This window comes from Macrobrachium nipponense, chromosome 40, assembly GCF_015104395.2.
Source record: "Macrobrachium nipponense isolate FS-2020 chromosome 40, ASM1510439v2, whole genome shotgun sequence".
Lineage (NCBI taxonomy): Eukaryota > Metazoa > Arthropoda > Malacostraca > Decapoda > Palaemonidae > Macrobrachium > Macrobrachium nipponense.
In genome coordinates this window covers 42,106,649-42,133,463 of record NC_061101.1, presented here as the reverse complement: position 1 = coordinate 42,133,463, position 26,815 = coordinate 42,106,649, and the positions used below count along the sequence as shown (strand labels likewise).

Sequence of the window (26,815 nt, the reverse complement as noted above, 5' to 3'; positions counted from 1 at the left end):
TTTTTTTACCTTCCTCAGAGATGAGAAACGTTTGTCTTTTTCTGCCATTAGAGGCTACAGGGTGGCCCATGAGTTTAGTGTTACGTCTTAGAGGTATCGACATCTCATACTGGGAACTTTTCTTGCTAGTTTAAGGGGTTTGAACAATCGAGTTCTCCTAGGTAGCTCAAGCCTCCGACATGGGATGTTTCCTTGGTTCTGAGAAGTTTCACTAAGGGTCCATATCCCTTTGTGTCATTCATTTGACAGGGACTTGACGCTCAAGATGGTTTTCCTCCTGGCCTTGGCATCTTTGAAGAGTAGGGGAGCTGCACGGTCTGAGCTATGATGTGAAGCACACAAGGGGTTGGGGTCAGTGTCCTTCGAATTTGTCCCTGGAATTCGTGGCCAAGACCCAGAATCCCTCTGTGCACGATGATAGGTTCGCCTCCTTTCCATTCCATCACTGAATGACATTGTTTGACTTTGTTGGCAGTGATGCTCATGAGCTTTTATTGTGTCTGTCAGGGCTCTGCATTGCTATCTTAAAAGGACATGGTACCTTACACCAGGCTGCTGCAGACTTTTAGTTAGCACGGGACGTACAAAGAAAGAGGTATCAAAGAATACTATCTTTTTGGATACAGGAAGCCATCAGACAGGCATACTTGACTCTTGACTCTAGAGCACATGACATTATGGGTATTGGTCCCTCTTTGGCTTTCAAAAAGAACTTGGCTGTGCATAGAGTGCTGAGCGCTGGTACTTGGTTACGCAGTCCACGTTCACTTCTTTCTATCTTAAGGATGTTGCCCAACAGATCTATGGGACAAAACGTTTCCCTGGGTCCTGTGTTGGCTGCCCAACAGATTGTGTAACTCATCATTGCCCTTAACAGAGCACATTTGTATCTTACCCAAGATGATTGTGTGGATGAGAGAATGAGTGAGTTAGGTGGTCTTTCTTTCTCTTGTACCTTTCCTTTTTCCTTTGGGCAGGTTGAGGAATAGACATCATTCACAGGACTGGTCTGATACAGGTGAGTAAGGTAGTCATACTGTTAGTTTGGTCGCTTGGTATGCAAATAACCAACCCACTATTTGGTAGCATATGCTCCGCTCCTTGGCAAGGTTGAGTAGGGAGTGGTAAGAAACCCTGGTGTGTTGGTTTGTTATTGGACAGTCAAAGTTTCTCTTTAGTTCCTATGCAATGATTCTCCCATATAACATTGTATGTCGCTCAGTAATCTGGGTGGTTGGATATCAATGTATCTAGCTTCTCACGGGCATCACCTCCTCCCCTCCGGAAGTTATTGTGAAGACCGAAGGTTTGTTCGCGTATGAACAAATGACAAATTTTCAAGACAATTTGTATTTTTTATAGCTACAAACCTGAGGTCTTAACATTGTACTGCCCATCTAGCTGCCCCTCTGTCTTGGTAAGACATCCTTAGTTAGGAAGACTGATGCTGTGGCGTGGGTGTGTGGTCTTGACCACGCTTCACCTGATATACGCACATGGTGCTAGATCTCACAAGATTCCTTGCTTTCATCTGCAATTTAACTGGATCCAGCAAGGCGCTAGAAATGATCCTATTGTTAAGACCTCAGGTTTGTAGCTATGAAAAATACAAATTGTCTTAGAAAATTTGTCATATTAGGCAGTTCTAAGTATTTTTAGAGAGGTTGTCAGTATTCGCAGACTTAAGCTATTCGCAGGGTGGTTGTGGTGCAGATCCCCTGCAAATACCAAGGGTTAACTGTATAGTGAGAGATGCATCTTTGGTACATTATTTGAGGATATGCTTATATGCAGGGTTTTTTTTTGTTATGTGTTTTTTGTAGATTATACTAGGCTAGGCTTCCTATGCCTGTCTCATTTTTAATAGATTTCACCAATAAGGCTTATATAAGTTAGCTTTTAATTAATTACTGTAATAGATCTGAGAGAAAAAGTGCAGTAGGTTAATTACAAATTATCATACATTCAACCAGGCTTACCAACTTTTGGAATGTGTAAGGATTCATTACAAACAACAGAATCGACAGCAGCTGTGTGCTGATGTTAGTTACTGTAACTAACACATGTTTATGAAGAGAAGGAGATGCATTATAGTTGTCGACTTGTTGCACACTGTTTTTAATGAAATTTCAAAAATAAGAATAAAAAATACTTTCATTCATCCATCACACAATGACAAAAAATGTGTTAAGAAAGTATGCCACTAAATTTAAGCAGCACATTAGGCTTTGGTTGAAGAAACAAATAATGAGCAAGCACAAAATGTTTTGGACACAATAGCAATGCCTGAAACTGGCAAAACCACACATTTACTTCATTTAATATGCTGTATTTATAGATAAAGTAGTTGCATTTTGTAAACCCATCTTTGATACTTTATAAAAGAAATGTATCTGAATTAAGTTTCATTCATCAACTAAAGACAGTGATGTTGGTAAAATGCAATCAGCTGATAATTTATAAAATGTAAACAGTACCAGAATGCAAATGGCGCATGATTAGTATGTAGTACTCTGTTCACCTTGTAATAGGATAATAGTACAGCAATAATACTGATTAGTACTCTGTTCATACCATCTAACCAATATGATAATGATATGATAATAATAGATGCAATATGATTTAGATTCAGTAAAATAACGGTTTTATTAAAATTATCATTACTATTCTCAATACAACTGTTATTCAACTTTTGCAAATGGGTATCTGTCAGTGTAACAACCTGACCGGAAGAATAATCTCTCTCTCTCTCTCTCTCTCTCTCTCTCTCTCTCTCTCTCTCTCTCTCTCTCTCTCTCTCTCTCTCTCTCTCTCTCTCCACAATTTCATCAATCGTAATATCTATGATGGTGCTCCATCCTCCATTAAACAAATTCCAGTTTTTAGAAATGTAACTATCAAGTTGTCTAGTTGTTAGAAGTTGCTTATTCTCAAAAGAGGCTTCTATAAGCAAAAATGAAATCTTTAGAAAGAATACCAGTAGTAAATTGAAGCTGCAGGTTATGTATAGCCACATTTTAAACCCACCTTTCTTCATTTACAAGAAAAATTATCTCCGAATTAGGTTTCTTATAGCAACTAATGGCAATGAAGATATTGGTGGTACTCATTCAGTGGAGATTTTAAGAATATAAACAATCAAATCCAGATGGCATGCGATCACGATGTTTATATTCTGTAATACAATAAAATACATAAGTTGATAATACATACAACATACTGTAAATAAATACAGCAAGCAAAACAACTTTTGCTGACATAAAACCTCAATATTATAAATATTACATTTGTGCTGTTTGACTTTTGCAAATGATTACTTTTCTCCAAAATTATGGATAAGAGATTTTAAACCTGTATGCCCACATGATGGCTAATGATTAAGATATTACAGTAATTTACTCTCTTGTTATACTAGTACTGTATCAATCACTTGTAATCCCTGAAGGAGGGTAGTGCTGTCAGTCCACCTTATGTGGTGTACTGTAGGCATTACTTAAAGGCCCTTTGCAAGTGTACTTTCAGCCCCTAGCTGCAACCCCTTTCATTCCTCTTACTGTACCTCCTTTCATAGCCTTTTCTCTTCCATCTTACTTTCCACTTTTCTCTTGACAGTTGATTCATAGTGCAATTGTGAGTTTTTGCTCCTGTTTCACGTTTCAAACTTTTTTACTGTTTAATTTCCATTTCAGCACTGAATGACCTCATAGGTTTCCAGTGCTTGGCCTTTGGCCTAAATTCTATATTCAATTGAATCACTTGTAATTTTGAATGGAGGGACAAGATACTTGTTGTTCAGCTAAGAATGTTTTTAGTGTTTTAAATTTCAGATGCTGTAGTAATTTGTTTAGTTAAACATTTTAAGTAAATGTAATCTATAATTCTCGCTCTCTTACTAAGCAATGTCATTTTTTCTTAATAGTTTAAATATACTGCCAGGTGGAAGTTTCAGTTGTTATTGGTGTTCTGAAGTTATCCAGGCCCTAAAACTTATCAGTGTGAAATCTGATTAGTACTTCTGATTAGTAAATCTGATACTTCAGTGTTCCAGCTGTTTTGTTAAGTAGTAGATATTGATCTTGACTTATGTAACTGGGCTTAATATACAATGTGGTGAGGCAATAAAAGAGAAAGTGACTAAATTATAGAGAAAAATTTATGTACAAGATACCATTGAAATAAAAGAGCTATTCTTCAGGAGTTTGTTATGATGAAGAAGGATATTTATTATTCATGGATTTTAAAAACATTAAGTTGTTTTGAGACAATATATGCAATGTTTGTCTATAGAGCATGTAATATGTTCTAATTTTGCACAGAAATATTTCCAAAGAACCCATGTTTTGATTCCCACCACAGCTGAGGGAGTCCGTTGTGCAACCTGTGGGGAGGATTTGGCTAATCTGGAAGCACTCAAGGAGCATAGACGTACAGCACATCCTACGCCAGACCTCAATGCGGGGTCTGGTAAGAAAGGATTTGAATGTGACTACTGTGGTAAAACTTTCAACTGCCGATCCAATCTTCGAGATCATTTAGTAAGTGGCCATTTTTGTCAGTATACATAAAACCTATTTTTTTGTAATACGTAATATCTCTTATAGTATAGGGTAAACTAGATGCAAGATGGAGGTCCCCTGCATAATTGAAGACAAATCAGAATCCCCTATCCTGTAGTTTGCAGGCTTTTAGAGAAAATTGACAAAAGAAGCCATCTTTATAATAAGACAACTACAGAAAATACCTCTGTTATCTTGAATGGGCATTTGGCAGAGTACAAAGACAAGTGCATAATTAATTGGATATCATAAAATCAAGGGTTACCAGAAAGATTAATGGAACTAGTGATGTAACTGTACCATAACACAAGGTTAAGAGTGAACATGTTCATATGTATGAGAATATTTTGAGATAAATTAATACAGTATCAATAGGGAATCAACCCTAATACCTTCTTCGTTTTTCATAGTAAATAAAGAATTTACAAAGTGGTGCTGAAAGGGTACCTTTGGGAGCTGCCATATGCTGTTACCTTAATGTTGATATCAGATGGGAGAGAGGCTATCAGTTGCTTCAAAGATGGGAGAGTTGAAGGGAGTAAAGTGGATTGAAATTAACATAAGCAACATAAAGCTCCTAGTATCAGGGAAGTAAACGCATTAGTTAAGGCCAAGTGCAAACTAGGATACTAGGAGAACGGTATGGTGACAAACACAGTACTGTGTTAAGTGTAATAGATGGTGTCCCAAGATTATTCAAGGTTGCAAAATGTTGAATAAAATTGTTGATGTCTGTATTATATGAAAAGTGATGGGGAAGAGATGAAGGGTGAGCACCCTGTGTTGGAAGGGCAATCTGAATGTGAGGCAGAACATTATTGTTATGATGGGGGACATACTGGATTATGCAGCAAATATTGAGAGGGTAGTAAAAAGAAAATGGGAAGAGGCAGGGTGAGGGGGAAAGGAAAAAGATTACTGCAGGTTATGCTATGCTTTGCTTTAGGGAAAAGTTAACTGATGAAAAAAATAGAGTAGATTTTGAAATGATGTGACTAAAGAATGCTGAGATTCATTATCAGAATGCAGTAGAAAAATCATATTACAATTGTGGAGGTTAAGGACAAATTTGGCATTGAGTAGCTGGAAAATAGACCATAATCTCAAAGATTGAGATTGTTTGAACATTTGAGAAGGGATTACCAACTTATATTCAAAAGTGTAGACAGAAGTAGCAGTGTGAACACTAATAGAAAAACCCATAAAATATTTGGGAAATTGTATAGATAAAGACCTATACCAGAATGGGATTCAGGCAGGAAGTACAAAAAACAAGAGTGGTGTCAATTCATTTCTCATTCATCTTTGTAAAAGGATAGTTTGACAAAAATGTTCATTGATAATGATAGTAATATGACAAAATTATGAATGATCATACTGCACTTCATTAGATTTTTAATTGGGACATATGATGCTGAGTTCCAATTTTGTAAGGTTTCATTTTTAAGGTACATGATAGTTGTGATTGGTTAGATTCCTCTGATAAGAATTAGTTTTGCTTCAGATCTGAGATGAAGGTAGATGATGGCATTTCAATTATTAGTATAATTTTCATCTATTTTTTTTTCAGGTGGTCCACACAGGAGAAAAACCATATCCTTGTGACATATGTGGAAAGTCTTTCAGTTTCATTCATAATATGAAGACCCATAGGCTCACTCACAACGAAGGCCGTAACGAAGTTTGTCCATATTGTGACAAAGCTTACAAGAGCAAAATATCCCTCTATTATCATATGAAGAAAGGCAATTGTCGAGGCCTTTCTACAAAAGAGGTTTGTGCTTATGTTAAATCCTTGTTTTAGGGGAAAATTATTTGGTACTTATGGAAGTTTGTGCCAGATCCGATGAGTTGATGAGCTCAGCCTTCATTGTGACCATATCCCTTTACTCAGCTACCTGTACAGAAAATTATTACCAGCATTGATTATGGCTACCCTACTAGACCTGTCTCTTTCTATTGCACCTGGAATTGACTCGTGGAACTCAATGGACCTGCCTACAAACTTAACACCAGTATCACTTTATTTTGCTTGTATATATTGTATCTGTGAAGGAAGTTTTAGTATTTTAAATAGTACCTGTTTTAGTATTTTTGCATGCTACTCTGAAGTAATGAATATGTCCTGTCTTTTATCTTTCTTGTAGTCCAGAGAGGATATTAAGTAAAAGAATTTAGAAAAATTTAATCAAATTAAATCTGTTGAAGCATCAGTAACCTGTAACAAGACATATTATTATTATTATTATTATTATTATATTATTGTATGCTGGAAACAGACCTTCTTTCAAACAAGTTATTAAAAATAATGGCAGAATTCACAGAATTGATTTGTACAATATTCTTTCAATTCTCCTTATGATTTCCTTTCTGGCACGCTGGTATTATAAAGCAGCTGTCCAATGTTCATCGTGCTGTAGGTCGTCAACGGAAATTCGGGCGGGCTGGTGTTATCAAAAGCAAAACTGGTTATCAGGGACAGGCTGGGGTCGTCAACAGGTATACAGGTGGGTTTCGTAGGTCGGGAACAGGCCGTAGTCGTCAGGGGTCTATCCGGTATTTCTTGTTATTTTTCTTCTTTTATGGTTTTCAAGGCGTCTACATGTTTCGGCCACCTCGTTTGGCCATCTTCGGGACGGGATCGCTGAGTGCAATGGTCTGTGTCAAGATGTATTCACGCTATTTATTGCATTCGGTTGGCTTGAAGAAACAGGTACCTCACTTTTCATTGGGCAATACCTGTGACGTCACGAGCGATGTCATCATGGGGGGCCCGTTGATGTTGGCTGTCCTCTTCGTGGGCGGAGCTCATCCTTATTGGTGATGGTGGAGTCCCCTCGAAGGGCGTGCTACCAGGTCGTCCTCAGGGCGAGAGCTTGAGCTGCGATCACCCTCAGGGTTACTAGGGACGTCCTCAGGATGAGAGCTAATGCTTCTATCATCCTCAGGATCCCTCTGGTGCGATGGTCGTTGTGGGGCGGTGTCTGCTGCTCTCTCTGACGGCGGTGGGGAGGAGGAAGGTCTCCTGTGTGATGTTCAAACTGGGCTTCTCCTCCCGATGTGCAGCGCTTCTAAGATTCGCAAACGACGTAGATCGGGTGCCTGGTCGATAACCTCGAGTTACCGAACGTGTCGCTGCGTCGGATTCTTTTATTATGGGCAGTCCTTGCATGATTAAATACCGCTACCTTCCTGCGCGTGACAGGAGATCCTCTTGGAGCAGGAAGCATTGACGTCAATCCCGATGTAAGTTCCGAGGCATCCTCGGATTGGGCACGTGTATCTGTAAATGACGTTCGTCCTCTTCAAGGGATCCTGCAACGGTGCGGGGTTATTTTTCATAATAAGACTGCATGTTTTTTTACTTGTATAAAATATGATCAAGTTGATCTGCTTGTGTTGTCGGTCGGGAAACGTGATTCCTGATTATTTCCCGTAGGGCTCGCTCGTCTTCTTTATACCGCCGATGGAAGGTGCCCTTGTAGAAAAAATTAATTTTCTGCTGGGGGTCTGGACGGGGTTCCTGTAGGTACCATTCTTCCATGCTCTTCCTGAAGACGTTCTGGATGCTTCGGTTGGTGTGTCCGTGTTTACTAGGACCTGGGGCTACACGTTCCATCTCCTTATGGGTGTCTGCCCATGTTGAACAATGGGAAAGAGCTCTCCTGACGTAGGCGCTGATGGTGGTGTCCTTATAGCGTTCAGGGCATTCACCTCCGCCGTTCAGACACATTCCCAGGTTCGTGGGCTTCGTGTAAAACCCGTGTAGCGAACGCACCCTCCTTCTGTTCAACCAGGACGTCCAGGAAGGGAAGACGGCCATCACGGCTATATTCGATGGTAAATCGTAAACGGCTGTTGGTGTGGAAGGCTTGACGTATTACCTCGATCTCCTCCCTCGTTCCTGCTTGGATGAAAGTGTCATCTATATATCTTACGTATATAGATGGCTTCCTAATGCTCCTAAAGACACGCTCCTCCACCATGCCCATGTAAAAGTTCGCAAACAGGACCCCGAGGGGGGTGGGGGATCCCATCGCTACACCATCGATTTGTAAGTACATATGGCCATGGTGGTTAATGAAGGGAGCCTTCTTGGTGCATATTTCCAGCAGAGAGCGAAGGGCGTGTTCGGGGATATTCAGCGGGTCGGTGGATGGGTCTCTGTTAGACACGTTCAAGGATCATTTCGATGGTTTCATCTACAGGAACGTTAGTAAACAGCGACTCTACATCCATCGATGCAATACTGCCTCCATGGGCGCGGATCTTAAGGCTTGCAGAAAACTCCGCAGACGACTTCAAAAACTATGTGTGCTGGGGATGTAGGGGGTGAGAATAGTATTTAGTTGTTGTTTAGCAAGGTGGTATGTGGGTGCTGGGTATTTGGCTAAATGATAGGTCTTAAAGGGTTTCCATGTTTATGAGTTTTCACATTACCGTAGATGTACCCGAGGTTGTAAGATATATAGATGACACTTTCATCCAAGCAGGAACGAGGGAGGAGATCGAGGTAATACGTCAAGCCTTCCACACCAACAGCCGTTTACGATTTACCATCGAATATAGCCGTGATGGCCGTCTTCCCTTCCTGGACGTCCTGGTTGAACAGAAGGAGGGTGCGTTCGCTACACGGGTTTTACACGAAGCCCACGAACCTGGAATGTGTCTGAACGGCGAGAGTGAATGCCCTGAACGCTATAAGGACACCACCATCAGCGCCTACGTCAGGAGAGCTCTTTCCCATTGTTCAACATGGCAGGACACCATAAGGAGATGGAACGTGCAGCCCAGGTCCTAGTAACAACGGCCCACACACCAACCGAAGCATCCAGAACGTCTTCAGGAAGAGCATGGAAGAATGGTACCTACAGGAACCCCCGTCCAGACCCAGCAGAAAATTAATTTTTTCTACAAGGGCACCTTCCATCGGCGGTATAAAAGAAGACGAGCGAGCCCTACGGGAAATAATCAGGAATCACGTTTCCCCGACCGACAACAACAAGCAGATCAACTTGATCATATTTTATACAAGTAAAAAACATGCAGTCTTATTATGAAAAATAACCCCGCACCGTTGCAGGATCCCTTGAAGAGGACGAACGTCATTTACAGATACACGTCCCAATCCGAGGATGCCTCGGAACTTACATCGGGATGACGTCAATGCGCCTCTCCAAGAGGATCTCCTGTCACGCGCAGGAAGGAGCGGTATTTAATCATGCAAGGACTGCCATAATAAAAGAATCCGACGCAGCGACATCGTCGGTTAACTTCGAGGTTATCGACCAGGCACCCGATCTACGTCGTTTTGCGAATCTTAGAAGCGCTGCACATCGGGAGGGAGAAGCCCAGTTTGAACATCACACAGGAGGACCTCCTCCTCCCCAACCGCCGTCAGGAGGAGCAGCAGACACCGCCCCACAACGACCATCGCACCAGAGGGATCCTGAGGATGATAGAAGCATTAGCTCTCATCCTGAGGACGTCCCTAGTAACCCTGAGGGTGATCGCAGCTCAAGCTCTCGCCCTGAGGACGACCTGGTAGCACGCCCTTCGAGGGGACCTCCACCATCACCAATAAGGATGAGGCTCCGCCCACGAAGAGGACAGCCAACCAGCAAACGGGCCCCCTGATGACATCGCTCGTGACGTCACAGGTATTGCCCAATGAAAAGTGATGGTACCTGTTTCTTCAAGCCAACCGAATGCAATAAATAGCGTGAATACATCTGACACAGACCATTGCACTCAGCGATCCCGTCCCGAAGATGGCCAAACGAGGTGGCCGAAACATGTAGACGCCTTGAAAAACCAGAAAAGAAGAAATAACAAGAAATACCGGATAGACCCTGACGACTACGGCCTGTTCCCGACCTACGAAACCCACCTGTATACCTGTTGACGACCCCAGCCTGTCCCTGATAACCAGTTTTGCTTTTGATAACACCAGCCCGCCCCCCGAAATTTCGTTGACGACCTACAGCACGATGAACATTGGACAGCTGCTTTATAATACCAGCGTGCCAGAAAGGAAAATCATAAGGAGAATTGAAAGAATATTGTACAAAATCAATTCTGTGAATTCTGCCATTATTTTTAATATTATTATTATTATTATTATTATTATTATTATTATTATTATTATTATTATTATTATTATTATTATTTATTATTAGTTATGATTATTATTATTATTATTATTATTATTATATAAGACCATTGAGTCTCATTTCTAGAATCTTTCAATACTTTCTTGAAGTATATGTTCTTTAATTAGGGATGAAAATAAGACTTGGGTAACTTTGAAGTTGCACAGCTAATTAGGAAAAGACCAAGATTAACATAAAAAGTAAAAGTCAGAAAGCAATTCAGCTGGGCCCCAGAAACATGGGAAAAGCATTTGTTACCATCTACAGTGTGCCATCTAAGGCACATTGTAAGTGGTACCTCCGTACCAGTAGGATTCATTTTAAAACTCATGTAGTAATATTGTTTGCATTTTTTAACAGGTACCAGAAGGGTACCATCGTTGTACAGACTGCCTACAAATGTTTGCAAGTGAAGATAGATTTAAGTGTCACAAAGAGAAGAACATCTGCCAAGTTTCTCACAGATGTCAGCACTGCGGGCTTCGATGCTCTTCAGAAACACGTCTTAAAAACCACCTGCAAAAGGGCCTTTGCATAAAGAAGGTTAGTTGTTTTATTGTTGTAAGTAAAAACCAGCTGTTTTTGTTTTAGTTCTTTTATACTTGAATATTACCCAAATACAGTGGTACCTTGTTTGTCGAACATTTCTTATGTCGAACATTCAGTTTTTCCAATGACATTTTCAAGAAAATGTTGTTTAGCTTCTTTTTGTTACATTAAAATACCTATCTATTGACAATAGCTTTTTCAATTTTATACCACTGTAAAAGTAACTCAGCTTCATAAACGCACTGGCACCATGTTCAGCCTCTGTGGATTCGTTATAGTCCAAAAATTAGAATGGCACCTGCTACATGTGATGTAGGGATTGCTGCTGAAGCCAAAAAATTAGAACACGGAAAACCTGATATGGGGGGGCACACACGTAGACGATACTGAGAAGGAGCAAAAGAAGCCATAATATCAGCCAAACACACACACACACACACACTAAACACAATCAAAACGGACAAAGAACCGGGTAAAGGCCAAGAGAGTTTAAACACAACTCTCGCCCAGGCGGTTAAAGAAAAGACTTGCGCAGTGGTGTAGGTGAGTGGCCCTTAACCACTCTTCACCCAATTTACGCATGCATTGCCAGATATCACAAGATTACAGATGGAGGAGTCAGGGTGACCTGTTTTGCCAAGATTCCTTCCGAGTCCATGGCCGAAGTATCTCCCCAACTTTCTGATTCATTTCGTGAGATTTGTCTCATCTTTTTTCTTGCTTGTGACAGCCAAAATTTGCTCACATTTTTCTTTTGCAGTCTGAGTATTGGATCTGTTACTGTTGCAAACTGCAGCAGACCCATCATACATTCTAACTGCCGTATGGAAACAGTGGGCTGTCAGGAATTCTTTTGAGGTTTTTCCTTAATTTGTTCTGTTTTGAGGTGGAGGTACAAAAGGCCATGAACAGTATCCCTACACATTCCCAGGCAATGAAATTGTCTGCTGGGCATGAAGCTTGATTTTCCAATTATTATGCAACCTTTTGACTGGAGCCTGTTGACCAGCTGTCTAAATAAGCAATTAGATGTATTCCTTCTTTCCTGAGTTCTCGGACGACTATCGGCACCAATTTTGTAAAGATTATTGGGGCAATGTTTAGCCCAAAAGTCATGACTTTGAACCTTTATGTGCTTTTCCCTATCCAGAACCCTAGGAAGGGCCGGAAGGGAACAGCAATAGGGATGTGCCAGTATGCATCTTTAAGATTTATAGAAACTGTCCAGGTCCCTTTTCGGTATCTAGATCTACCTCATAATCCTTAAGAAATTCCCCTTTATTTCCTCTGCAGGATGAACATGGGGGGTAGTGGTGACTGATGTTACTGGGTTTTGGCTCGAATATGAATCTTCAGAGAAGGGGTTAAGTATATGCTGTTGGAGTTCTGACAGATATATAAAATCTTCCCTGTCCTCACCCTTGCTGAACCCTAGGACCCATTGAGACCACCTAAAAAGGACAGTTTCATCCTTAAAGCTTGCTGCCAAGAGCATGCTACAAATTTTGCACATATCTGGCAACCAAACAGATTTGTCCTGATTATTACAGGGACTATGTTGATGGCAAGTGGTATGGGCCATTCCCACTAGCAAAAGACGTCCGAGCAACCTGCTACGGAACATTTTAACTGAGAGTCATGCCTTAAGGTGGCCCTGTAGTGAAAAAAACCAAGTTGTTATCGACAGCATGAAGTCGCCTTCCCTCAAAGCTGCAAACACTGAACGCTGGATCTCTATCTTGAACCGTGTCTTCCTGATGAAGTGATTCAAGGTGGATTAAGTCGATCACAGATCTCCAATCTCCCAACGCCTTAGGGCACCAAGAAGATGTGACTGTAAAATCCCAGAGACGGATGCACCACTTCCTTTATCGCATCCTTGTCCAGTATCTTCGGCGCTTCCTCCTGAAGAGCCAAGAACTTCAGAGAATCTGGAGGATACGCCCTCCTGAGCTGCGGCTTGTCCGAGAGAGGAGGAGAGAAGTCGAATGGCAGTAGGTACCCCACCTGAAGGACATCTACCACCCACTTCTCCACTCCATAACTCAGACTTGGCCCAATGGCCTGCCAGGCACCACCCCACCCTACCCGGCACAGGAGAGGGAGAAGGCGCCTAACCTACCGACGGCATCCTTTACCTCTGCCCCCTGGGGCCCCTTCTCGGTTTAAAGGAACGGGAGCAAAAGGGACGTTGGTCCTCTGACCTAGTCCGGGATGAGCAGGGAGGCCCTGCCGAAACCTAACTCCTCAACGGCCTACCAGGCAACGATCTTCGTGGCAGCTGCTGGAGGAGTTGGACGTCTCCGAGGACGAGACTCACACTTAGACACAGCCTGGAGCACCAATCCGTCCTTGGTGTTAGCCGGCACCAGTCTATCACATCCTCCAGCTCGATCCAAGGGAACAAAAATTGAGACTACAACAGATCCCCATTCCTCAACGCCAGCAAGGACTCAGGGTCAACTGATCTTTTCATCCTGGATAAAGCTGCGTCTCTTCTAATCAGGAGAAGGTTAGCCCATAAATTAACACTGAGGTGAGCCAGATACAAAAACACCTTGCCTCCTGACTGCAACAAACTGGCAGGAGAGAACGCACTCATCAACCCTTTTGGGGACTTGTCAGAAGTATCTTGGCTATGACCATAGAGCAGAAGTCCAGCCAAGAAACCGTCTGCAACATGGAGGCTGCCATGATTCCACTGCTGAGGCATCTTGTGGAGACAACGATGGAGCCACCGACCTCACCTGCTCCAAAGTCAATCTCGGCTTCAGACGAATGACGTCCGGGTTAAGATGATGCGACATCAAAAGGCTGAGTTCATAGCATAGTACTTCCTATGCCTTGTGAGAGGCGGGGGAAGCAGCTTGGCAGAGCCCCTAGAGCGAAGCGAACTGTCCCGATCTGAAACAGAGGCGTTAACCTTATGCAAGACTGACTGGACGTGCCCCAACAAAGGAAGTTGAAACGATAACTTGAGATCTTGCGTAGCTCCCAGCAAGGCTTCCAAGCAGGAAGGAGTGTAAGATGACCGAGCCTGATTCCTACTCTCCAAATTGTTGAATCCACACATGAGATCATCAACTTCTGAAAAGGAAGACAAAAACTTGCATGTCTCCTTCCTGCTCCAGCCAACGGAGGACTGATGACAAGAAGGGTGTGCAGGTTCATCAAAAGCGCCTTCCTCGTTCAATTAACAGAATACCAGCAGCCAAAACAGCCCAAAACACCAACTAACTTGTCTGGGTCAGATCCAAGCACTGACTCCCGCGACGAACCAACCACAACACTAGGGAACCATCACTACCACTCTCCCAACAGATGACTCTTTAACATGGCGTGAACGGCATGGGCGTGGCAGACGTACGAATGGTGAGCTGGAGAGGAATCCCGAACACTCGAGAACGAATAAGAATCTCATGGAATCGAGCTCCTGGAAGTACCAGGGAGAGGGGCAGGCAAACACTCCTGCTGCACCAACTCCATGCTCACAACCTTCGACCTCTTGACAGCACCTTGTCATCCTTACAGCGACGAATAGGCCCTAGAGAAGAAGTGAGAATACCTGCAAACATGTGCACGAACGGGGCGGGGAGGTTGCACACGCCTCGTTGACTTCGATGCAGAGGACGAAGCAGCCACTGCAGATTGCACATGGGAAGATACACTAATGCGCTCCGAAACACCAACACTTCAGAAACACTGGCGTGTTGCTCCTCACTTGCAGGTGAAGAAAGAGCAAAGTCCTTAGCCTTCCAACGCCCTGATACGCCGACACTGTGGAGATTGGGAGGAGAGGAAGACAGCACTGGCTCCTTACGCAATCTCTTTGCAGGAGGCGGGGCAATACAACATGCTTGCTTCCAGTCCTCCCAGCCGACATGGCAGCCAACATATCTTCCAAAACAGAGTCCAATCTCTTAAGAACCACCTGTCATAAAGCCTCAGACAGATCAGCAAGAGAAGGCTCCGATGTCATGGAAGAGAGATGCAGCGAACTGGATGGCAGAGATGACGTCATGGCAGCGAACGATGACGACATAGATGAGCGAGGCAGCGCAGTGGAGACGACTGGAAGTGACGTCATCGATGGAAGTGACATCATAGTGGCGATGACACTTTCAGCTCCCTTGATCCGAACTGGAAGCAGACGCCAAACTGGCAGAGAGATACAAAATGACTGATCCTGTGACGTCTGTTGCGGGGCTGAAGCCACGGCTTCCCTCTGACTCGAAGAAGTGGCAACTGTCCTTAGCTGAACAATACTATATGGGCTGACCTTGGCTACACAAAGATGAGGCCAGGAAGAGGGGGGAGGGCCTGGACAGCATGAGGAGGGGGTTAGCGAGCATCTATGAAGTGCGTCAGCAAACTCTCCAAGAACAGGAGAACCCCGCAGCCCCATCGTTTTCCAAAGCACCGCCATCTTGGACGCCTCCGACTCTGCAGTAGAAGACAATGATGAAAAAGCCTCCTCCCTTTCAGGAATCAAATTAACTCCCGAAGAAGAAGGTGCGACATTACAAAAATCAGCCTTAGGTCCTCCCGATACTTCCAACCATGAATCGATGGAAGAAAAGGAAGGGGACAAAGGGCACAACACTACTATGGGGGTGTGATCGCAGCAGGAGACAAAGCAATCGGGAAAAGGAGAAGAAAAACCCTCCCACAAAGAAAGAGTAGAAACCCTACGATGCTCCCTCTCGCTATAAAACAACTTCTACTCTGCTCTTTAGGCCACGCATGGTATTCTGTACAAGGATTCGTTATTGTACAAACATTAGAGCGACACCTACTACAAATGATGTGGGGGTCAGTCACAGCCGAAGCCAAAAAACAAGAACATGGAAAACCTGAAGTTCCAGGGCATAAATGTTGACGAGGCCGAGCAGGAGCAGAAGAAGCCATAATAACAGCACACACACACACACACACACACACACACACACACACACACACACACACACACACACACACACACACACACACACACACACACACAATGAAAACGGGCAATGAACCGAGTAAGGGCGAGAGAGAGGTCAACCACAATTCTCACTCAGGCAGTTAGAAAAGACTGATGCAGTGGCGTAGATGCGCGGTCCTTGACCACTCTTCACCCAATATACGCACGCATTGCCAGATCTCACAAGATTCCTTGCTTTCATCTGTGATTTAACCGGATCCAGCTAGGCGCTGGAAAAATACAAATTGTCCTATAAATAAAAGTTGTCTTATAAAATTTGTCATTATAAGTTGAAATATGACTGAAATATGTACGTCTTGTTATAAACTCGATTGTTATTTTTATTTTTTAATAGATGGTGTCGGGAGCATGTTATTTTGTGTAAAAAACTGATTGCATTTGTTATTTTCATCCTATATCATAATAATACGATATTTACATAATCTGTTAGCGGCATGAAAACAACAGTAAAGAAATGTTCTTTCATGGTGAGTATATTTTGTTAAAATACATTTTCTCCACTAATATTTGCGGTCCTTTCATCATGTTACTAATGCACGATAATTTATAGTCATTAGCAGTGTGAACATTGTTTTCTCAGCTTCAGCTACAAATGCAGCAATTAAATTTAGCAGTACATACTCTATACTTTATTTCCTTGCCCCAGTTATTTTCTCCATAGTGAAATAAATGTATAGCGTAAAAAAATATATCGGTCCTATTCTACTTAACGTCATTTGTGTAACAAAACTATGCAGTAATTTGTTACTATCATGCAATGGCTGTAATGCAAGCAAAATGTTATCAGATTCGGTTTGGTTGTTGTAGCAAACAACTGTTATTGTTCAGTTGGTTATGGGTGCAGCATTTAAGCAACGATTATAACAGTACTAACGGTACTTTTATCATTCTTATTTCCTTTTTAGCTGATTCAACTACAAGATATGATAGATATGTAAAAGACATAATCTACCCTCTTGTCTGATACTCAGGCCATATTTGTTTCTAGGCTAATAGAGGGATATTCACTTTAAAAAGGGATTCCTACTTAATCTGGTTAGGCCACTACCTATTCTAGGTTTATATTTAAAAAAAATATAAGCTTCACAAGATTTTAATATAGTATAACCTTATCAATTAACTAGGCCAGATAGTCATAAAGCAAGATAATTTTATTGAACCCAGTAATTTTTGAGCCTTGAATATAGTACTAGTTTGTAGTTTTACATACAGACTAGGCTACCAAGTCACAGCAAACCGAGTAATTTTGCTAAGCTTAGAATACTTTAGTACAGTAGTACCTCGAGATACGAAATTAATCCGTTCTGAGGCGCCCTTCGTATCATGAGGTTTTCATATCTTGGACCACATTTTACATGTAAAATGGCTAATCCGTTCCAAGCCCTCCAAAAATACCCCAGTAAATTTCATAATAAAGCTAAATTGACCTATAAACAATGAAATATTACAACAATTTGGACCATTCAATACCTAAATTAATAACAGAAATGCAAAACCTGTAAATAAAGTGTATATTAGTGTACATGGTAACAAGAAATATTACTGTACGTAAAATGTGGAAGCTTACCTTTCGAGTGAGGCTATCTCCGAAAGTGGCGGCAGAAAGGAGGAGGAGGACAACGCAGATATGTACACTTAACTTTACGAAACACATAAAAAAATGTCAGAAAAACAAACTAAACTTTACAAAACACATTAACAAAACTGTAACACTTAACTTTACAAAAAACTTAGAATAAAATTTATTTTGTCTTTTTTTTTATTTTTACATTTCTTTTTACTTTTTTTACACTTTACGTAATTTCAATTTCTTCACCACTGAATGGATGCCAGTCCGTTTACGGAATTTTTTGAACCACCCATGAGAAGCCTTGAACTCTGGGGTTGCCGTTGATGTCCCCTCTCCGCCATCGTCTTTGGCTTGGGCATTCAAATCGCCGAAAATAGCGCTGGCCTTCTGGCAGATTGCCGTCTCGGTTATCGTATCGCCATCGATTTCTTTGTCCTCAATCCATACAAGAAGCAGCCTTTCCATTTCATTATGCACATGGCTCCTCTTGTTGGACAAAATGGTCACGCCCTTGGAAGGTGTATCTGCTTTGATGGCTTCCTTCTGCTTAAGGATAGTGCCTTTCGTCGACGGATTTCGGCCGTATTCCTTAGCGATCACACTCAACCGCAAGCCAGCTTCATATTTTTTTATTACATATCTCCATTTTTTGTCTCCATAGAAAGCATTCTCTTCTTTCTGTGAACTTCAGCAACTTTCTTGGGACCCATGACTATACTGTACGTAATTAAGTTATGTAGTACGTATACTAATTAGGTTCGCACACAACACAATAAAGTAGCACAACGAAATCACTAACGAATTTACATTACTAAATGAAATTGTTGGACCGAACGAATGCCGCATGCGTACGATAAAGAATCTGGTACGAGGTGGCCGGGGTAGGGATGCCACCACATACGTACGTATAAGATGCATGATGGGAGGGATGCTGTCCTATAGGAGAGAAGGATCTCATGGCAGTGGCTAGCATCAGGAACCAATGGGAGAGCAGGAGGATGGTGGCGAGTCTACTAGAACTAAGATGGCGGCGCGCGGCGCGAGTTTCAAAATTGTTATCGGGTGAATCTCGGACTTTCAGAACCTTTCGTATCTTGAAAACTTTTTCGTATGTAGGGCCGTTAAATTTTTTGACATTGGCTTTCGTATCTCGAGTTTTTCGTAAGTTGAGCCTTTCCTCATCTCAGGTACCACTGTATGTTGCCGTACAGATAAACTAGGCTATATAAAACCATCCTACTAATACATATTAACTTTTTTGTTAGGTTGTTATTTTACCTTACTTATAACTAAATTAGCACTTACTCTAGGCCTAATTTAAAATAATATCTAATTAAAATTTTAAACCAACACTCAAGGTTACGTGTTATTTAAACCACATACTTAAAATGTAGCCTTAAGGTTATGCTACTATCTCATCTGGCACAGGTTGCCAATTTTCTACTAGTCTTAGTTTATGTGGTCTAGGCTAACAATTTAGTCTGACAGGATGTTTAGTGAAGTTTACTATCACTTAACAATAGGTATTACCTAGACCTTTGTTATTGAGGTCATGCTAAATATGCAGGCTATATATAATGAAAATTGTGTAGCCTGGTTATCAATTTCTAGGAACTTATCTCTGAAACATTAGGTAACTACCTAATCAGGGTTATTTAAATCACCTTTACGATATATAATCTTAGGTTACAGGCTACAAAGAATAGCTACCATAGTCTTAAATTATTTGCAATGAATTGGTTAGGCTAATAACTCGTGTAGGCTAATGCCTTGGAAATTGTAGACCATGTTATCTGAAAAGTTGAACTAAATTGATAATACATTGTGGATCATTTGTTTAGCAAAAACTTCCAAAAAATGAATGACAGATTCTTTAACAATTTTCACTTTCTTAAAAAGGCTACCAAGGATCATGTATTACACCAACCATGTGCTCTCCAAACAAAGGCTGGTTGCTAAATACAAAACAAACATTTGTTCTACAGTTTTAAACTAAAATATTTTAACCTAAATCTTGAAAATAAACATAACTTTAAAATTTTGGCAATTCCATGATCGTAAAAAAAAAATGAGGAACACTGGGTGGAGACATCTTAGTCTATTTTGACTAGAGAGGTAATGGTTCTTCCCCCAAGGCCTACAGCTACAGGTCAATGTGGTATGGCCCTGAGTAGAGGGGGTAGGATCTGTGTGCATCTACCGGTATGAACACATATTTTACGTTCTGCAGTTCGTAAGGGACATACACCTTTCTTGCCATGCGGTAGGTCATCTTCACAAGCAACATCAACGCTCAGCCATAAGGACTTTTGCCTAAGATGCGTTGAACAGTGCATGCGGTGTCGTTCTCAGGCCATGGCACTCCTTTCTCTAGCTCCTGCCTTGGTATGTGACGATGAGTGATTGGTGCAATTGTATTTGCAACAGGCATCCTCTGAAATGGGAGCAGGTAACCCTCTGGTTTGCTGTCAGACTCCTTGTCTGCCGTCTGCTGGGTCCAACATGCTGCTGCTGTTGCTGCTGTCAGCAGGGTAGTGTGTGAGGAGTACCTCCCTTGTAAGGTCCAAGGGTGACTCAGGTTGGCTGGTGATCTGCCATAGATCACCAGTGACTTGCAGCATTCACTCATCTCCTGTCGGTGCCCCCACGTAGTTGAGGAATTTCTTGACACCCTGAAAGATGACTTCAGCTGATCCTTCAGTAGTTCACAGGTGATGGGGGTATCTACAGTGGTACCTCGAGATACAAAATTAATCCGTTGCGAGGCGGCCTTCGTATCATGAGCTTTTCGTATCTTGGACCACATTTTACTTGTAAAATGGCTAATCCGTTCCAAGCCCTCCAAAAACACCCCAGTAAATTTCATAATACAGCTAAATTGACCTATAAACAATGAAATGCTACAACAATTTGGACCATTCAATACCTAACTTAATACGTACTGCTAATTACCTGTAAATAAAGTGTGTTAGTGTATACATGGTATACAAGAAATACTATATGTATGTAGTAAAATCTGGAAGCTAACCTTTCGAGTGAGGCTATCTCCGAAAGTGGCGAGAGAGGAGGAACAAACGGCAGATACGTACGTACACTTAACTTTAAGAAACACATAAAAAAATGTTAGGAAAACATACATAAACTAAATTTTACGAAACACATTAACAAAAGTGTAACACTTAACTTTACAAAAAACTAAAATTATAAAAAAAATTCTGTCTTTTGATTTTTACTTTTTTTTTTTAATTTTTTTTTTTTTTTTTTACTTTTTTTATACTTACGTACGTTTTTTTTTTCTTTTTTTCTTTCAACTTCATTACCACTTTCAACTTTCTGTTTTTTAGTATCAATTGGATCTTCCTTTTTGCTTACTCCTACTAAAGGCCTCTTTAAATTGGGGTGTCTTTTTTCTACAAATGATTGCACTTTATGAAAAGCAGCTAGAACATCCTTAATTTTTGCCTCCAACTCCTTCAGGTCATCCGTCGTAAGCTCCTCTGGTGCTCCTCGAGAAGGTCGTTGATGTCGTCCTCGTCGACGACCAGCCCATGGACTTGCTGAGTGCAACGATCTCGTCAAGATTTGGTTGTGAAACAGTTTTTAGGATCGTCAACTGTTTCTGAATCTGCAGCACCAGTTTTGCCCACGTTGAATCCCTCGAAGTCTCAGGCGGGTACGGCATCAGGCCCGAGTTTCCTCCACGAGGAATTCAAGGTTCGCCTCGAAACCTCCTGCCAAGCTTGGTCAATGAGTTGGATGCATATCACAACATCGAAATGCTCCTTCCAAAATTCTCACAAGGTGAGGTTTGTGGTATCGGTGATGTCGAAACATCTCTTGAAAAGATGTTTCATATACAGCTTCTTGAAGTTCGATATCACTTGCTGGTCCATGGGCTGGAGGAGAGGGGTGGTGTTAGGCGGAAGATAAAGAACCTTGATGAAGGAATACTCCACTAGGATATCTTCCTCGAGGCCAGGAGGGTGAGCAGGGGCATTGTCCAACACCAGCAGGCATTTCAGAGGGAGGCACTTCTCTTCCAAGAATTTCTTCACTGTCGGGCCGAAACACAGATTTACCCACTCTGTGAACAAAAGCCTCGTTACCCAGGCTTTCGCCTTAGCCCTCCACATCACTGGAAGCTTCTCCTTAAGCACTTGTGGGCCTTGAAGGCTTGAGGAGTCTCGGAATGATAGACCAGTAGGGGCTTCACCTTGCAATCCCCACTGGCGTTAGAACAAAGTGCGAGCGTAAGCCTGTCTTTCAGGCTTAGTGGCTTTGCCCGAGCTTCTTCTCTTCCTGGGTGATGTACGTCCGGTGAGGCATTTTTTTTTTTTTTCCAAAAAAGGCCAGTCTCATCACAGTTGAAGACTTGCTGAGAACTGTACCCTTCCTTGGTCATCATCTCGTCGAATGTCTTTTTAAAGGCTTTGGCCGCTTTCGTGTCCGAGCTGACAGCCTCCCCGTGCTGCACCACCGAATGGATGCCAGTCCGTTTACGGAATTTCTCAAACCACCCATGCGGAGCCTTGAAGTCTGGGCGTTGATGTCCCTTCTCCTCCGTCGTCTTCGGCCTGGGCAATCAAATTGCCGAAAATAGCGCTGGCCTTGTGGGAGATTGCGGTCTCCGTTATCGTATCGCCAGCGATTTCTTTGTCTTTTATCCAGACAAGAAGAAGCCTTTCCATCTCGTCATGCACGTGGGTCCTCTTGCTGGACAAAATAGTGACACCCTTTGAAGGTGTAGCTTCTTTGATGGCATCCTTCTGCTTAAGGATGGTGCCTATTGTCGACGGATTTCGGCCGTATTCCTTGGCAATTACACTCAATCGCATACCAGCTTCATACTTCTTGATAATCTCCATCTTCGTTTCCAAAGAGAGCATCCTCTTCTTTCTGTGAATTTCAAGTTTCTTGGGACCCATGACTACGTATATACTGTACGTAATTATGTTATGTAGTACGTATAAGTATGGAGTAAAGTTCTCACACAACACGATAAAGTATACTACAACGAAATCACTAACGAATTTACGTTAATACACGAAATCGTATGAATGAACGAATACCGCGTGCGTACGATACAGATGATGATGTGCAGTGGCCGAAGAAGCACGCCGCTACGTAGTAGATGCATGATGGGAGGGATGCTGACCAACAGGAGAGAAGGATCTCATGGCAGTGACTAGCATCAGGAACCAATGGGAGAGCAGGAGGATCGTGGCGAGTCTACTCAGTTGACGGGGTGCGAGTTTCAAAATTGTTATCGGTGGTCCGGGCGAATCTCGGACTTTACAGCAACAACCTTTCGTATCTTGAGCAATTTTCATATGTAGAGCCGTAAAAATTTTTTTATTAGCTTTCGTATCTCGAGTTTTTCGTAAGTTGAGCCTTTCATATCTCGAGGCACCAATGGCGTCTACTCTGCGCATTGTTGAGGTGATTTTCATTGTGAGGAAGATAGTTTCCCCCTGAAGAACCCTGCTTCTTGGCTGTGGGGAGTGAATGGAGGTAGACGTATGGAGGAGGCAACAAGGGTTTAGTTGGCGAGGTCGGTCCCGCTGTTGCTGGCCAGGCCAGTCATCTCAGCAGGTCACTAATGTGAGGTGAGGTACGAGTAAGATTTGGAGTCTGTAGCTTACTGATTTATTCAGAAAACATTCACACAGGTCAGGGACTCGTGCGAGCCGCAGTGTAGCTTCCGAACTCTTGACAGGTCAAAACAAGGATTAAGTTAAAGCATTTGTGTTTGTACACAGACAGAAATATACATACATGTAAAATGATACAGGACATTAGACTGAAGATGATACATATATGGTTGGAAAGCTGGCAGTGCAATACATACAGTGGTAATAATACATGAAATGTAATAATAATAGCGAAGATATGTGTACAAACGTCATATGAGAGAAGTTGTGTTTCTTTTATCCACCACATGTTTCTTCCATAAGTTCCTTGTCGCAAGATAATGGCGGGTGTGGTGAAGGTGTATGTGTGAGTGTGTGTGTAAGGTCCATGTGTGGGCCCTACACCCTAATCAATCATGTTAAACTCAAATGCAGGTTTGACTGATAGCTGGCATTATGAAAATAAATTTGAGAAATTTTATACCTGTAAAAACTTTCAGATTCTTATCACCTTTATGGTTATTTAACAAATTTATTGTTTACTGGGTGAGATTGAAATAATGTATTTGTCTGGAATAGAAGGGTAGGTATAAGGTTTTGATATTGAATTAAAATTTTATCTGTAAATACGTAGTTTAGTTAGACCTAAATGAATGTTTGTTTTGAGAATATACAGTGTGATCGCTGATACATCTCTTACTACAGTGCTTCAGAGTAGTGTTACAAGTTTATTGTGGTGTAAAAAATGTAACTCCTAAATGAATTTTTACTGTTTAGTGTGGGGAATTAATTGAAGTAACTCAGTTTTCGTCTATGAAGCTCCTGTAATTATATGATTTTATTGGTATTGTTTTGTTAAATATTTAACATTGGTGTCTTACAGGAATCGCCATCATCACCAACCTCAACAGTGCCTAGAAAGCGGAGGTCAGCAGGGAAAGAACATGAAAAGGTCAGTGAAGAAATTGTGTGTGACAGATGCAATTACACAAAAGACTGTTGTTGTACCTTCTCCTGCAGCCATTGTGGAAAACGTGTATTTTCCATTATGGCGTATACTTTGCACTCAGAGAGAACCTGTCCAGTCCTTAAGCAACGTCGTGAACGCATCAGAATGGCAATCATGGAAAAGAGGCGACGTAAGGAAGGTCTCTTGTCAGAAAGCAAAGAGATTCCTGAATTGCCAGAAGCTCCATATGAATTCCAAGGTAGGTATAAACGGCGCAGCAGTTCTGAGGAGAATGCATTCAAAATTAGAAAAATGACAGTAGACCTTGGAATTGAGAAACTAAATAAAGAAAGTGAGATTAAAAAGGAAAATGTTAGTGATGTTATTGCTCCCGGAATAGATGGAGATGATGATAGTAATTCTGGAAGCTTGACAGATTTATCTACTTTCACCTCGCCAAACATATTACCAACAGTTACTGATGCTACCGATGAATAACAGCAATTTAGCCAAGAGACAAGAAAACCCAGAGTCAAGGTTTCATCTTCAGGGTAATTTGTTGGAGTCTTATTTCTTATTGAAACCTTACAAATGAACTTAGAATAATTTGAAACTAAGATTCTATGCAACGTGAACTGGCGATATTAGTCAGATCTTGAGGCCTGTGCATTGATGATAAGTTCTTGATATCTTTTGCCAAATGTACCTGACTTGTTATATTGTGCCAAAGAAAGGCTAGTGTCAGGGGTGTTTTATCTGGGTTGACATGTTATTTCTGAAAAGTTTCCAAAAACTGAAATTTATACAGATGTTTTCCAAGCACTGTACTACGTACTGTACTTGTACATTGAAAGCTTGAGAGCTTTTTAAAAGGTTTTCTGCTTAAATACTCTATGATACTGTAATTATAGTTTTTGTTATGTTGAAATGTGAATCTAAATTCCACTACATACAAATTATATTTTTATGAATGAAATTTAAATGTAGTTTATTACAATTATGGCATCAAGCTAGTCAGTTGAAGGTAGTGTAATCTATAAACAGTGATTTAATCTACATATGCAAATGAATAAACCAGGATTGTGATACTGGTATGATGTTTTCTAGAGAACAGTGATAACATGGGATGTGAAGAACAACAATGACAGTCTGCAAGTTATTTGATATGCCAAGATTTATACAGAAATAGGTGACATTTGGTATTCATAAACATTCTTATGGTTTTGCTGTGATTTTGCAAGTGTTTTTATGTTGTTTTGCTTATGCATGTATACTTTATATAAGGTAAAAAACAAATGGTATGTTGGACATATTTTTATTTTAATTCTGTTTTCTTTTAGTGTTAAGGTTGCAGTTGTCATCTGTTTTATGTGACTATTTTATGAGGACAATCTTTTGCAAGACACGGCAGCATAGCGACATAGCATTTGGTTCAGCTTATTTTGAGTCAGGAGTACTGCTTGGATTGTTAGAATAAATTTTTGAGTTACTCTTCTTGAGAGGAAGGTGGTATAGTTAGTTATATTTTTTTCCTGTGTTCATCTTAGTGGGATTTTCATTTGCGGTTAACTTTAATTTGTTCTCATTTATTATTGTTCGAGATGTCTCACAGTGAAATGATTTAATCTGTTAATCATTAAATTATACTAGAATTAGGATGTCTCAGCAGGAATATTCAGACATTGTACATATTTGGCTGAACTTCTTTCTTTTGTTCTTCTTTTGTCAGTTTTGTCTTTCTAGATACAGTATCTTTTTTCTCTTATTCTAGTAATATCATCCTATTGATTTGTAATCATATCAAGGCTCTTAATATTTGTTGTTAGAAGGTCTGTTAAATCCTATAGAGGCATTATCTCATAAAGTTGAATATAAAACTACAGTACTAAAAGACTGTCACTCTAATCCTATGTTTTCACTATGTTTTTCTCTTCATTTTATGGCCTTTTATTATCACTAATATGTTAGCAACTATAAAAGTTACAGTGCCAGACATATGGTATACCAGCAATGAAGGCTGAAATTATAACTTTAATAGCTGTATACCTATTTCTGTGATTGCCTGATGTTAAGTCATTTTTAAGTGTGTGGTCTCCCTTAAGGAAGTTAAGATATTCATTCTTATAATTAACACGCCGAGTAATTTTAATGTTTGTGGATTTTTCATACATCAGCCAGCTGATAGTCAAGATCTGTTTGATGATCTTGTCAAGTTGCAGTTTTGAATTAATAGTATGTACTTGGTTTGCTGAGTTAAGATTATGCCAAAAATTTTACATAAAACCACTTGAGCTTTTGTTGACCATCATCTTATCAGTTCAGAAATTAAATTTCAAATGCTCAGAATCAACAATGCTGCCACTTCGTTTCTTTAGTAGTATCTACTTTACATTTTTTTAAATAATTTTAGTGCCGTACATTA

At 41.0% G+C, this 26,815-nt stretch overlaps 1 protein-coding gene across 1 annotated transcript; it reads left to right on the top strand.

Annotated features, from left to right (window-relative positions):
- The first annotated feature begins 1,496 nt into the window (after nt 1-1,496).
- LOC135212222 (zinc finger protein 211-like) lies at nt 1,497-26,809 on the top strand. Its single transcript, XM_064245664.1, has 5 exons — nt 1,497-1,589; nt 4,317-4,535; nt 6,127-6,330; nt 11,069-11,251; nt 24,328-26,809. Exons 1-5 carry the CDS (start codon nt 1,497-1,499, stop codon nt 24,889-24,891), a joined length of 1,263 nt encoding a protein of 420 aa, XP_064101734.1. The 3' UTR covers nt 24,892-26,809.
- Nucleotides 26,810-26,815: the final 6 nt, after the last annotated feature.

Coding starts and splice junctions, on each gene's coding strand:
- LOC135212222 (XM_064245664.1), top strand. CDS start 1,497: ATGGTGCTAGATCTCACAAGATTCCTTGCTTTCATCTGCAATTTAACT. Junction 1,590..4,316: donor TCCTATTGTTAAGACCTCAG/GTTTGTAGCTAT, acceptor AATTTTGCACAG/AAATATTTCCAAAGAACCCA. Junction 4,536..6,126: donor CCAATCTTCGAGATCATTTA/GTAAGTGGCCAT, acceptor TTTTTTTTTCAG/GTGGTCCACACAGGAGAAAA.